At 45.5% G+C, this 14048-nt stretch overlaps 1 protein-coding gene across 13 annotated transcripts in view; it reads right to left on the bottom strand.

The window, feature by feature from the left end:
• Positions 1-14048, bottom strand: part of RBFOX1 (RNA binding fox-1 homolog 1) — a 1183000-nt gene that overhangs the window by 801105 nt on the left and 367847 nt on the right. Inside the window, exon 1 of one of the 13 annotated variants that reach the window (XM_036392506.2) lies at positions 13687-13794. The exons of 11 other annotated variants lie outside the window; for them this stretch is intronic. In XM_036392506.2, the coding sequence (XP_036248399.1) occupies positions 13687-13689 (3 nt within the window). In that variant the 5' untranslated portion in view covers positions 13690-13794. Of the gene's footprint in view, positions 1-13686; positions 13795-14048 lie in introns of those variants that run through there. One more of the 13 variants, XM_036392511.2, reaches the window with a different exon arrangement.

Below are 14048 nucleotides of genomic sequence, written 5' to 3' on the forward strand. Positions count from 1 at the left end.
CAGACATCCCTGCAGGTGTTTAACTATTGAAATCTCACATTTAAAAGAGTGACTTATTTGCAGCTACACTGAATACACCTCAGAGCTGTGCCCAGGATGAAGCACCCCAGTCAGCAAAAGACATTTCCCTACTTCCCCCATTCTGCTGAGGAGCACAGGGAATGTTGCAGAAATCCTTCAGCCTAACAGAGCAGGCAAAAAACCCCAAATAAACAAAAAAAAAAAAAGGAGAATTTTCTCCAGCACTATGCTGCCTGTTAGTTCAGCTTCCTTAACAAAAGTCCACCCTTAACTTAAAAACGAAATCAAACATTTTTAACATCTGTTGCAATGTGACTGGACAGGACAATGCTGCCTTTAGAGGGCTGGAAATGGAGCAGGACTCAGAGCCAGAGTGGAATTTCCCATTCCAGGGGCAGCAGCAGCTCCCACTGCCGCTGCCCAACCTGGAACAACATCTCTGCCAAAAATCCCTGCGAATTCCTGAGCAGAGGCTGCTCCCAGCCTCGCTCCCAGAGATTTGGTGGCTGGAGGGGCTTGGGGAGAGCCCAGGGCCCCACCTGGGCCAAAGGATTTTGGAGTGTTTGTCATCAGCTGTGGAAACTGCATTAAGGGCAAATGCACCAAAACCAATCTTGGAAAATCAAATGGCTTCTTCCCAGCCTACAAGCTCAGCAAGGCTCTGCTTTGGGGGGTTTGTACTCCAGAGAAAGCTTTTTATAGCTGCCTTGCCTGCCTTGATTCTCATTTGCATGATCTGAAAATCACTCCAACGGTGTGAGGTGAGGAGAAGCAAGGAGTAAGACACAAAGAATAGGTCTGGCACGTAAACAAATGCTTGAAGATGACAGAGCTTGAAGAGAGAGTTGAAGAAAGAGAAAATGTAAAGTAAATTTCTCCTTGGAAATGTAATTAAAAACCCTGAAGTGAAGCTACACTATTTTATAACTGTGAATATACAAAAAAAAGAAGAACATAGCGTGGGAAATAGTAAAGGTAAGAAGATTTTCACAAAGTTGGGGTCTTCCATCTTCCTGTTGTCTGCTGAGACATTATGTAATGGTGGCGATGCCACAAATAAAGCTCAGGGAATATCTCCCAGCACTCCTGTTCCATTCATGAAGAGAAAAACTCCCCAACACACACACCAGAAGAACAAATTGATAAAGAAAATTTCTCCTTGGAAATGTAATTAAAAACCCTGAAGTGAAGCTACACTATTTTATAACTATGAATATACAAAAAAAAGAAGAACATAGTGTGGGAAATAGTAGAGGTAAGAAGATTTTCAGAAAGTTGGGATCTTCATTCTTGCTGTTGTCTGTTGAGACACCATGTAATGATAGTGATACCACTCAGGGAACACCTCCCAGCACTCCTGTTCCATTCATGAAGAGAAAAAAACCCCAACACACAGCCCAGAAGAACAAATTGACATCAGCTCCTGAAGAAGAGGCAAGAGCCTTTTCTCTTCAGACAGGGCTCCTGGGGAGCTCACCAGGTGCTGCAGGTGTTTGAGCAGCACTGGGGGAACTGGGCTGGCCAAGGGCCACAATGACCAGAGTGGGGCTGGAGCTGATGGCAGCAGGGACCCAGGTGTGCCTGTGGAGCTGTGCATGTCCGTCCCTGGGTGAGGACAGTGCTGACAGAGCCTGGGACACAGGAGCCGCGTTCACGGGGGGTCTCAGGGGGGTCCCTGTGCTGCCCACAGAGCTGGCTCAGGCCTGGGTTCCCTGGCTGTGCCTGCTGCTCATGGCCACAGCTCCATCTGTTCCTGCACACCTGAGGCAAAGCTCCATCTGCCCAGCCCTGCCCAGGGCAGCCTGGCACCCTGCCACAGCCCCTGATTTAAAACTGGGGTCAGCATGGTCAGCCATTCCTCCCAGATGAGGAATTCTGCATCCTGCACGCTCTGGGCCAGCAGTTTGCACTCTCAGGGAAGGGAGAGTCTTCTCCACAATGTCACCATGCTATTGATTTTTGAAATGCTAGGAAGACAAGGAACAGCTCATCTGGTTTTTATTACCGTGTATAAACAGTGGCAAAATAATCTCCAAATGAGAGAGACAGATTTGATTAGACACATCAGAGTTCAAACACACACCCTGGCTAGGCAAACAGGAGGGAGTGCGCCAGCATCCTCAAAATGCCTCACAATACAGGAAGGAAACATACACAGGAAACAAAAATCTCAATTAGAAGCTAAGGTGCAATACCATCAATGACATCCTCATTCGGCAAAGAATTTCACTGTACACAGTCTGAGGAGGAGTTACACACAGGGAAAGCTGGGGTGTACATGGAGGTCGTGCCAGCCTTGGCCCAGAAATAAATCCCTTTTCAGGAAAGTATTTAAACTAAACAGGCCTGTATTGCCATGGTGTTACATCATTTACTATTTCTCTAATATTTCATCCCAGGGAAATTATTGTGCAAAACAAAAGAGCTGTATGACAAGAACATACTGACATCTGCTGGCTTCTCCAAATGCATTTCTCTCAAGATTAGGATTTCATGTCCTCAGCAGGTTTTCCCCTATCTAATGGGCTGCATAACAAATTAACATTGTCTATCTCTGAATATACAAATTAAAGCAAGTATTCTGTACTTGCAAATGTTGAAGTGTGTGTGACATTCTGTGGTTAAGCAATTCACACAAATATACCTCTCTTCCATCTTTGACTTCTAAAGGATCACAGGAAATTACTTTTGCCTAATTTGTATGAAAACACCCAGTGATAGGGCACAAAATTTAGATTCAAATAATTATTTCCCTCATTTCTTTCCAACAAAAGACCAGTATTTCCAATTTACTATCCAAAACTGTAGCTGGAGCTGTCACTCAGGCCAGGCTCATGATGGCAAGTATTGTTTCCCAGGAATGACCAGCCAATTAAAAGACCAGATTTTATTTTATTTGTAGCAGCACTGTGGCCAAAGGAGACACATAAAGATAACACAGAAATCACCTAGTACACCTATCCAGGGTGATACCCAAACACAGCAGAGAAGGTCAATTATCTCTTATCATTCACCACAATCAACACAGGCATTTTGATAACCACAGCAGAGTCCCAAAGACTGAACAGCTCCCAAACCTCCAGCCTGCAAAAGTCAGACATCCCAGCTAATACAGAGCTCCTAAAGCAGCTCTAACCTGCAAGGCTTGTGAATAGGGAATATTCTGTAAATCTTCATGCACTTCTAAATTTATCATTTGAAAAGGGTGTGATAAATTCATTTAATGCTTGCTGTAGGAATCTAGCTTAGCATTTCCTCCCTTGTGTGTGCTGTAACACAAAGTTATGGATGACAATTTAAACACAAAATAGAAGGAATTCAAAATCATAATTCACAGTGTCAGCAACTCAGATGTGTTGCATTTAGTTACTGAGGCATAAATTTGGTATTGGAAACAATGATGCAAATCATCAAATAATAACAGTTGCCAAGCTGTGCTGAGTGCAGATCATAAACACCTTCCTCAATATCTCTGTATTTCCACATCAACTATCAGCTGCAAGGTCAATTCCTTTTATCAGCTCATTAGCTCGACTCATTTCAGAGTTGTGAAAAGGTAAATGAAAACCACAAATTCACCTTTTGAATTCATTATTTGAGTACCTTCCTGCTGTATGCACTCGTGTGCTCTCCTGGGTGCATCACCCTCCCATTGTGGTGCCAGGCAGGACCACCCACACCCCAGTGCCAAGCAGCAACAGCACTGTGTTACAGCATTCATCTGGAATTCCCTTTCAATTTCCTCATTTGAGACAGTTTATTCAATTATTTAAACTTCTTATATATTAAACATCAGCAGAGAAAATGCTGAGGGAAAAAAAATAAAAGAAAGGGGAGTATGTTACTGCCCTAGAAGTCTCCTTACTCTTTAAAAGGTGATTCAAGAGTCTTCAAATTCACAGATGACAAGAGGCAGCCTTCCAGCAGAAAGAGAGGAAAAATACATCTTTAGGAGATCCCCACAGGCAGTTTTGACCACAGGACCCCTGTTTGCCCCACTCAGCCCAGCACATGCTACTGCCAAAGCCATTGCACAAATACCAGAATTAAAAAATAGTAATAACAATTAAAAAAGATCAGCTTTCCTCTTATCAATTCAGAGGCTTCAAAATGACCCTCAAAGGTGCAGGCTCCACTGTGAGCTGCCCTGGTGTGGACAGGCAAAACTGATGAGGGAGGTAAGAGGAGAAGCACAAATGGTACACGACACAAGGACATCACAAGTGCTCCTCCTCCCCGTTATGATCAATCTCATTTCCTGCTGATTTCCATCAGAGCAGGTCTGTAGAGCTTTTAGGGCTCGCTTTGGAGACCTTCAAAGAAGAAGAACCAGATCCAACCATGTGGCATTTTAAGTAGCAAATGCATGAGGTGTTAATACAACATAGCTCAGGAGTCATTTGCTCTGGCCCTGTGGAAACACTGGCTGAGGATGAGCTTCTTAAAACAACACTGAGATCTGCAGATGGGACAGCTTTGATTCAAACACAGGGACAGCAACAAAGCAGCCAATTCACCACCTAAAATTCCCTCAGCTAATAAAGATGCATCCACTTGTGCAACCAATAGAGCATTCCTTCATTGGCCCAGTGTGAATCTCTCAGAGCAGGGCACACATGATGACTCCAGTTTGATTTTGGCAACCAAAAGTCTGAAATCTGCAGGCAGGAAGAGTTAATCACCTTTCTCACTTACTCTCCATTTCTACCTCACTTGCATTTATTACTTCCTTGTGAACAGTATGGTCATGTACCAGGAATAGTTCATTTGAGAACTATTCCAAACACTAGAGAAAACTTTATTCAAGCTAATTTTTACCTTAAGAACTCTTGATTAAGATAGCTTCACCCTGAGAAAACTTCAATAAATATTTTTTTTTACATAGAAACTAGTGTCCAATCTTTTTGCTTCTTGCCCAGTCAGTGACAAAATATTTAGTGGCTTCATTGGGGAAACAATTTTTTGCAGTTTTAAAATTTCCTATCTGCTAGAAATACTCACATTAGAAATTTGGATTCATATTTTAGTCTACTGCTTTGTAACACCCCAAATATGGACAGAGAAATCTAGGTTACTTCTAATATCAAGAGAAACTTCCTAATTTTCCTTTAATTTTCCTGCTTGTAAAGCTGCAACACAGCAAACCATCATAGTGACTACCAGATATATTGATTAAAAGTTGCATGTTTAAGGCATGTGGATAAAGGAGCACTGATATGAAGAGTTCTTGTTTTATTCATCAACACAACTGCCCCCAAAGCACAAGAGTTGATAACAACCCCACAGCACCCCCAGGCTGTCAGCCCATGCCAATCAGCCACGAGCTGAGCTGGTGACAGACCCTGACAGGGCCATCCCAGCTCCATGGGCACCGTTTGAAAACAAATTTGCAGCTCAAGCCCAGGTAATGGTGCTGATTGGAACAGAGCTGCTGGGAGCCATGAACTTGGAGAGACTTCATTTTTACCTACATGTATTTACTGTGCTGTTGTATTTTCCTACATTTGATCACTTTGATTGCTTGAGTTTGAAAATGGTTTTGGATTACTTCTTTTCATTCCAGACAGGGTTCTTATCTGAGATAGGATCGTGACCTCAGTGTCCTTTACATCCCCAGGGTCCTGCAGACCCCTGTACACCACAGCACCAAAACTTCATTGTGACTCACTCTGGATTCTTTAGAGCAGAAAAGCACCTCATATTTAGAACACAATAAAGTTCCTGTCACTCTAGGACATGAAACAGAAAGATGTGGACACTGGATTTACCAAGGCAAAAAAAGAGAAGTTTAATTCTGACTCCAACATGTATAGATTTCCAAAAGTGCCAGTGGATTGGAGGGTGACAGTGCCACCTCTCCAATGACACTGGACAAACCAACAGTCCATCAAATTTCTCCTCCTCCATAAAAGAATGCAGAACAATCAGTTATTTACAGAAAGTGCATGATAAAGTTCATTACAAGAATGTCAACATCAGAAGGTTTAGAAAAACTTAAAAAAACAGAGTGACAGGTTCCCACCTAAGCCAAGTTTGTACATAATGAGATTTCAAACAACATGTGAGTCCTTTCTAAAATCCACTCAGGTCCTGCCACACACACACACATTTTAAAGAAGGCAGCTCTCTGGCTGCACTGAAGCTGCAGTTTGAGTCCATTCCAAAGCAGGAACACAACCAGGAGCACTGAAACAACAGGAAGGGGAAAATCTCTGGCTAAAAACATTAAAAGGCAAACATGTAAGCAGTGTTATCATCACAAGTTGATTAGAAACCCTCCTGCAGAGAAGTGGCAGTTGCTGGGAACAAAAGAGTGGCCACAGTGCTTGAAGGGGCCAAACTCCTTGACTGCACCATTCTGCCTGCTTGGAGCAATGTGTCCAGAGAAGAGGTGACTGATCAGGTGCCTCACTGGAGATGGCAGCCCCCAGAGTGAGGATGGAAGATCATATCTGCACCAAAACTGACTGATTTGGAGGCTTTTTATCTGGGAGGAGTAAAAGATAGCTTCAGCATCAAGGAAGATGTGATTTTAGAATAAAGCTTGTGCAGGAGGATCTGGCTGCGCCCTGTACCCCAGAGAGCTCCATGCACCAGGGCACAGGTAAATCCCACCCTGCCCCACCTGAAAACTGGGCTTTAGGGCTGATTTTTCCCACAGGATCCCTAATAACCAGCTACAGCCAAAGATTCAGCACTGAAACAAAGTGAAAGCAACGCTGTAAAATAGAAATAACAAAACAAAAACGCACATGAAAAACTCCCAGGTAATATCAGGGACTGGAAAACAATAAGAATGAATTAATGTGGTTTGAAGCTGAGGACATTCACAGGGAAGCAAGTGTGTGAAACATGCAATATGGCCAGTTTGGGGATTTGAAGGAGCCCTGCACTGGTAATGGGCAGAGCAAAGCTGCTGGGTGCCCTGTGGGGCAGCTGCAGGCCAGCACAGCATCACGATGGCAACCAGGGCAGGGCACCAGGGAGGGAGGGAGCCATTGGAGAGTGTCCTAAATTAAGGAGTGGGAAAAGGGTCTAATATCACAGAAAGATCAGGAGGATATCTAGATCCATTCATCTTCCTGCTGGGTCACTCTGTGTGGCTCAATTCAAGCTGCACTCTGGGACTTCCTTAGCATTTTTATTGTTGCAGCTCAAAATGGGGATCACCATGTGGTAGATGACATTTTAGGCAGCTTATCTTCCATGCTGCAGGAAAGGACATTTAGGTAACTACTTACAGACACAGTGCACTGCCTGCAGTGGAGTGACACTATTTTATTTTTTTTTCTTAATCCTGGAGCTGCGCTGTAGAGATTCATTGTAACAGGAGAGAGTATTTCACATTATTTCCCGAGATGCTGATCAGAGAGAGCCACCCAGCAGCATGACTTGAAGCTGATGCTTCAATGTCTCTTCCCACAGAAAAGCTCTGCTCTATGGTTAGAAACCACACAGGTTGTGCTGAATCAAAGGGAATGTTACAGAATTACATCCATTTGAAGACAAAAAGATTATTCTGAAAGCAGGGTTTAATACTGTATTCTACAATTTCATACAGGCACTGTTTACAGGTTCTTTATTGACAGTCAAAAATCATTTGCTCAACAAAATATCTCCATAATATTGCATAATCCTTAATTTAGGAATGAATGCTAACTATGAAAATATTGAATGAACAGGGCAGACAAAGATAGAATATTGGCTCTGACAGAGACTACCAAGCCTTTTTCCTGGATCAGTGTCATTCAACTTTGTCTAATTTCTCTCTCCTCAAACCCTAAATTACCAATCCTCTACAATATGTGCAAAAACTCAGACACCTAAGGGCCTATTTAACAAAATATATTTAAAAGACAAAACCAGAAACTCAAGAACTGGCCACCAGAGCAGCAGTGATGCTGATTCACCAGCCAAACCACTTTAGTGAGAGATGACTGCCATCAATCATCAAACAGACATAGAAAAGATATGTTTTTTAAGACAACAGGATAATTACACAATGTTTTATTCTGAAACCCAGGGCTCTGGATGTGTTTGAGGTGCACAGCAGACTGTCAGTTTGGTAAGACAACAGCATTACATGTGTAACTGTTTTCTACATGTGTCCCTCATGTGTAAGCTGCAGCAAAGAGAAAAAAGCCATAAAACACCCCAAAGGACAGACTACAGGGTGAGCCAAGCCCAGGGACAGCAACTGCACCTCCCTGGGCTCTCCCAGCAGGGCAGCACACATGGATTCAGTGTTTGATCTCATGTGAACGTGGGGCCGATTAAAACACAGCAAAACTTTTCTCTTTTAGCAGGAGTGCAACTGTCCAACACAAGGACTCTTCCACCTGTACACAGAGCTTCTTCCACCTTCTCTACAACTGCTCCAACTACAAAGAGCACTATAAAGTACTATTAATGGTAAAAGTACTATTAATGAGTACTTGAATATGAAATGGTGCCACTTCCTTGTTTAAACAGCCTCCTAAATTTCCTACCCACATTTTCACACACTCACACCTTCAAAACAATACACTTTTATAGAGTTGGAAATTTCTACATCAAGTTTGAGTTTCCTTGAATTTCTCAAGAGAAAAAAAATATTTTCAGGCCAGCTTCTTCCTGCTTGATCATATGTTTGCTCACAACTAATACAGAGACTGAACTCAGAGACAATAAAACCCTTACAAAACTTATGGAAACAGCAGCGAGGAGAGCAAGATGTTATGGGTGTCCTCATCAAGAAAACTGGTCAGCACACATTCATACTTTATTTGATTCTAGAAGAAAATGCAGTGGAACAGTGATGAATGAATGCCCAAAGGTAAAGTTTGGATCCCAGCTATCACTGCAACAGACTCAAATGAAAGAAGCCCAAAACACACAGAAAGCTGAGAGGCACTAACTCCCCACTCAGGCCATTCCCTTAAGAGTTGGATTTGATCCTTGTGGGTCCCTTCCAACCCAGAATATTCTGTGGGTGTGATTCTGTGCAGCTCCAGCTCTCACTACCATTGCTTTAGCACTGAGGAGCCTAAAGCAGCAATTGCTTGGCATGTATTCTAGGCTGTATCATTGAAATTCACTTTTTTAGCACTGTGACCTCTCCTTGCTGTATCCTAAACTTTCCTGACCAGGGGTTGTGCACAGGAGGGCTGAAGCCAAGTGTGTTGCAAACAGAAAATCTGAGTATTTGTAGTGTTTGTCCCAGGCAGCTGCACCTGGCCCTGCAGCCAGCCCTGTGCTGTTTATCTTCAAGTGATTCAGCTCTGCATGTTTGCCCTTTGACACAGCCAAGCTTTCAGCTCACCCTGCTGTAACCAGGCTCCCTCACACCTGCCCAGCTGAAGCCCAGCAATTATTTTAATGGATCTCAGTTTGCTCACACCAACTGTGCTCTGTTGCTTCTGCACAGCCCCCCTGGCTGCCTGCAGCTCCCCCTTTGTGCCACAGCACTTCCCACTCCTGGGAGCTATCTGGATTTTAGGGCACTGAGTGGCAGAGGCAGGGGCTGAGGCATCTTCAGCGTAAATTCCTATTTCCTGCGCTCCTTTCAGCCATTAGCACAGGAGCTGCTGGTTGGAAACACGGGATTCTGGAGCTCCATCCAAAGTTGCAAAATGTTCAGGAGTTTTTAGCTGGCTTGGAGAAAACTGCCACAGAGCTTCAGTTTTATGTTAGAGACACTTAACCAACTTCTGAAAGATACATCTTACAAAATGCCAAACAGCTGCTTTCCCCTTGAAACCAGCCAAACCAATACCTCACAAAATACCTTGGATTTTGGAATATTCCCTAAATATTCTTCCTTCTGGATCTCTGCAAAGCACAACATTTTGAGCAGAAGAATAGAGATGTAAAACTACACCTACTTTGCAAAAAATGGTATTTCAGCCTATTTTTGGCCCTCGATGATGCCTGCTGGCCACCTGTGACCCATCCTGTGAATCCAACACAACCACCCCTTCCTGCTCTACAGAATTACACAAACTGCAGCATCCCAAAAGGGATTTTCCAGCTCCTTTCAGTTTGAATACTATTTTTATTGCATCAACTTGAAGGACACAAATAAAATTATCTAATTTGCAAGAAGTTGTCATTTCTGGCACAGTAAATTTTAGCAAAATAATAGTTATGAAGGGAAAGTGTAATAAATACTGAGAGCTTCATAAGCAGCTTTTAATCTTTAAAGCTGACATTCAGTATAGGTGATACCATCACAATCTACTGATAACTTCTGCAAGAATGCAGAACATAAATTGTCAGAGATGGCATTATACACCCCAGAATGAGGACTTGTACTACAAAACAATCATGGGCACTGGAAACTTCTATTACTTAAATAAAAGGACAAAACTACTCATAAGAAAGTGCACCTATGCAAAGAACTCAAAACAAAGAAAAAGTTAAAAAAGGCTTCTCATCCATGACCTGGGAGAAGAGCCTCAGAGAGAGAGGAGCTTTCTGCCCTCAGGAAACAGTACAGCTCCAATTTGGCTCAATGGAGTCATCAGAAGTTCTGCTACAGATGTTTGTGATTTCACCCTATCAAGACCAGAAACAGTCAGAACCCCTAATAAATGTTCTGATTGCCACTCTTGTAAGCCCTGTCTGTTTTCCTGCTCCCTAACTCTTCAGTTTTGTCCACACTCTACTTTTACAAGGCTGTGGGAGACAAGAGGATCCCCATCTCCCACATGAAATGGGAAGGAGTCAAGATCCAAGAATTAAGTAGAGGGAGTTCTGACATGCATAAAACAAACACATTTTTCAGCCACTAGATATTCTCCCAGGCTGTACTATGATATGTTTTTCTTAATTATATCAGATTCTTCTTTTTCAGACGAGTACACCTTTCAGTCAACAATATGCTTAAGGCAGCCATACCTTCAATAGCTGTAAATAATATTTCTTCCTGTGGCCAGCACTTAGGAGCTCTACCCTTTATGGTATATAATGAATGCCTCTAGGTAGATTTAAAAATCAGATCATGCCAGTTCAAACTACAAGGTGAAATACTAACAATGGTGGATTTTTTAACTCAGCCATTGGTCTCTCCTCGATTTCCAAGCAGCTCAACCTCTCCCAGTGCCAGCAGATACTGAGCAGCTCTTTGGTCCTGAACAAAGCTTACCTGTCTGCACAAAGAGAGAGCAAGGGTACTACTTCCATTACATTCCTCCTAAAAACTAGGCAGAAACCTGGTAAATCCAGCATATTATACAGGGCTGGCTAAGAAGCAGTAGATCTCCCACAAAGCAATGAGGAAAAAATACTGAAAGAGACTGACTGCCATACCAGAGGAAGAGTTTGCAGGGAACAAGATAAGATTCTTTGGGAAATAATAGGTAAGAACATTACCAAGAAGAAAAAAAACTCATGGAAAAGACAGCAAAAGCAGGAAGAAAAGTAAGAGGAGAATGGGAATACAAAAAGCACACGAAGGATGCCATCAGAGATGACAGAGGTATGAGCTGATCCTGCCTTGGGCAGGAACACAGACACTGACAGGAGTGCCTGAGTCCCTCCTGGCCCTGCTGTTCATCTTCAACTTCAAGGGGGCTTTGAGCAGGGAGCAAGGAGAGGCTGGCAGCCATGGCCTCAGGACATAACACTCCCCTCCTGTGCTGCAGCAGCAGCAGCCAGAAGGGATCGTGCATGCAGCGTGCAGGCATCTCTGGAATGATTCTCAGGGCTGGGAATTGCACCTGGCAGCCCTGCATGTGTATCCTGGGCTGGAAATGGAGCACACTGTGCACAGGAACTCACCACCCCGCTCTGCTCCTCCACACCTGACTCCTGGCAGTATTTCTGTCAGTAAAGGGCAGCCTTTCAGGAAAGCCAGAGCAGCACCCTCATCACGTCAAGGACACCAAGTACTTCAATTACAAGAACTATAAAAATCATCAACATACTGAGAATTTTATTCATTGCATTTGTCAGCTCCATTACTGATGCTCGGCTAAGTACTAATAGAAAAAAGAAATATAGTCTTGACATTAGAAATACAGATTTCATTTCAGCAAATGCTGGATCCTTTGTCTAATGTATTTACCAGAAGAATAAACTGTAAATGAGACTTGGGGAGCTAAGCCTTTAAAGTCTGCATAAGACAGCAAGTAGATCTCGACTATAATCAGAATTCCTACGTAAAAATAGCTTCCTCAAAACCCAGTACTGTAAAACGTTCCAGTAAAAGTAAATAAAAATCAAATATCTGCTCTAAATCACTACTACAATCCTGATAACTGCAGCACGTGATATCAACCACTTTCCTGAAAACTAAATGGTCTATTGACATACATACTGAAAATGCACACAGCCCCACTTCTTCCCCACAGATACCTCCTCAAGCAGCTATGACTGATTTCTAAACCTTAATTATTTGATTGTGAGGGCTAGCTCTGTTTTAGACTGCAATTCATCCACCATCATCAATCTCCACCACAGAGTGACAAAACCTTGCTTCTACTTTTACAGCCCATGCATACAACTGTTTCACACTTCCCAATGACAAATGAAACACACAGTATCTTTCCTCTCTTTAGCATCATCGACTCTAGAGAAGTGAAACAAGGTAGTTGACATTCTTGGGACACCACCAGCACCGTCTGCTGTGTTTTATGCTCCATCTCGCCTTAAATAAGCTGAATTTTATTTCAAAAACAGTCAACGCTAAACTTACTTCAGAATGTAACATACTATACCACATTTGCAATTCACAGAGTAGATAAACAAAAGCTGCGGATTTGGACAAGATCTTTCACACTTCGCTGATGTGAATCACTCCAGTCAAACTTCAGACCACATTCGTTTCACCATCTGCGCGAACCGTGTTAAGTTGGCAGCTCCGTGTCCAACAGCCACATCACATATTTTGGAAGCACAGGACGTGTGCCACTGTCACATCCCAAACCCCTCTCCCAGGGCACAGCCCTGCCCCTGCTGAGAGCGGCATCCCAAAGGAGCTGCCTGGGCACTTACACGGGCACAGTGTCACTGCACCTGCACCGAACAGCTGTTAACACCGATACTTTCCTTCCCTGACAGAGGCATGCAGGAGAAAAACGGTCTGATGAATCGCCAATAACATCAGCAAATACCGAGGACTTACAGGCAGGTAGTTTCCCGGCAGTTAAATATCTGCACTCTTTGAACGAGCAACTCGGCAGAGCCCCGACTGCCCATGTTCCTCGCCGTCCCCTGCCTTTGGGAGCCACCTCCCGTGCCGCCCTTGTCCCCGCGGCGCTTCGCAGGCGACAGCGGAGCCGGCGCGGTGCCCCCGACCCGCGGGCATCCTTCAGCTCCAGCGCCGGAGCTCCGCGAGACCCCCCCCGGCCGCGGGTGCGCATCCCTCCCCTCCTCTCCCTCCCTCCGCCCGGGCTGCCCCGGGAACTTTCCGGCCGCGGGCCGGAGCGGGGCGGCCGCAGCTCCGCGCACCTGCCGGGCAGCACCGCGCACCTGCCGGGATGCTCCGCGCACCTGCCGGGCAGCACCGCGCACCTGCCGGGATGCTCCGCGGCCCCGATGCTCCGCGCACCTGCGGGGATGCTCCGCGCACCTGCCGGGCAGCACCGCGGCCCCGATGCTCCGCGCACTTTGGGGGATGCTCCGCGCACCTGCCGGGATGCTCCGCGCCCCGCGGCCCCGCTGCCCCCCGCGGCCCAAACTCACCATAAAGAGGCGAGCGGAGGCGCAGGGTCGCGGCTCTTCCCCGCGCAGGGCGGGCGGCCCCGGCAGGCAGGTGGCAGCGGGACGCGGCTCCCGCCGCCGCCGCAGCCCCTTCCCGCGGGCAGCGCCGCCGCCCTCGCTCTCTCGCTCACCGCCGCATGCCGCGCCCCCCGCCGCCGCCCGGCTCCCCCCGGGCTCGCCGCGCTCCGGCAGCGGGGCCCCCGCCCGGCCCGCCCGCGACCTCGGCGGGCGGCGGCGAGACCCCGGGGGCGGCCCCGCCGCGGCGGTGGGGGGAGAGCAGGGGGCGAGAGGCGGCTCCGCTCCGCCCGGGCGCGGCCGGCGGGAGCCCCGCACCGGCCGGACAC

The sequence above is a fragment of the Molothrus ater genome, chromosome 16 (genome assembly GCF_012460135.2).
Source record: "Molothrus ater isolate BHLD 08-10-18 breed brown headed cowbird chromosome 16, BPBGC_Mater_1.1, whole genome shotgun sequence".
NCBI lineage: Eukaryota > Metazoa > Chordata > Aves > Passeriformes > Icteridae > Molothrus > Molothrus ater.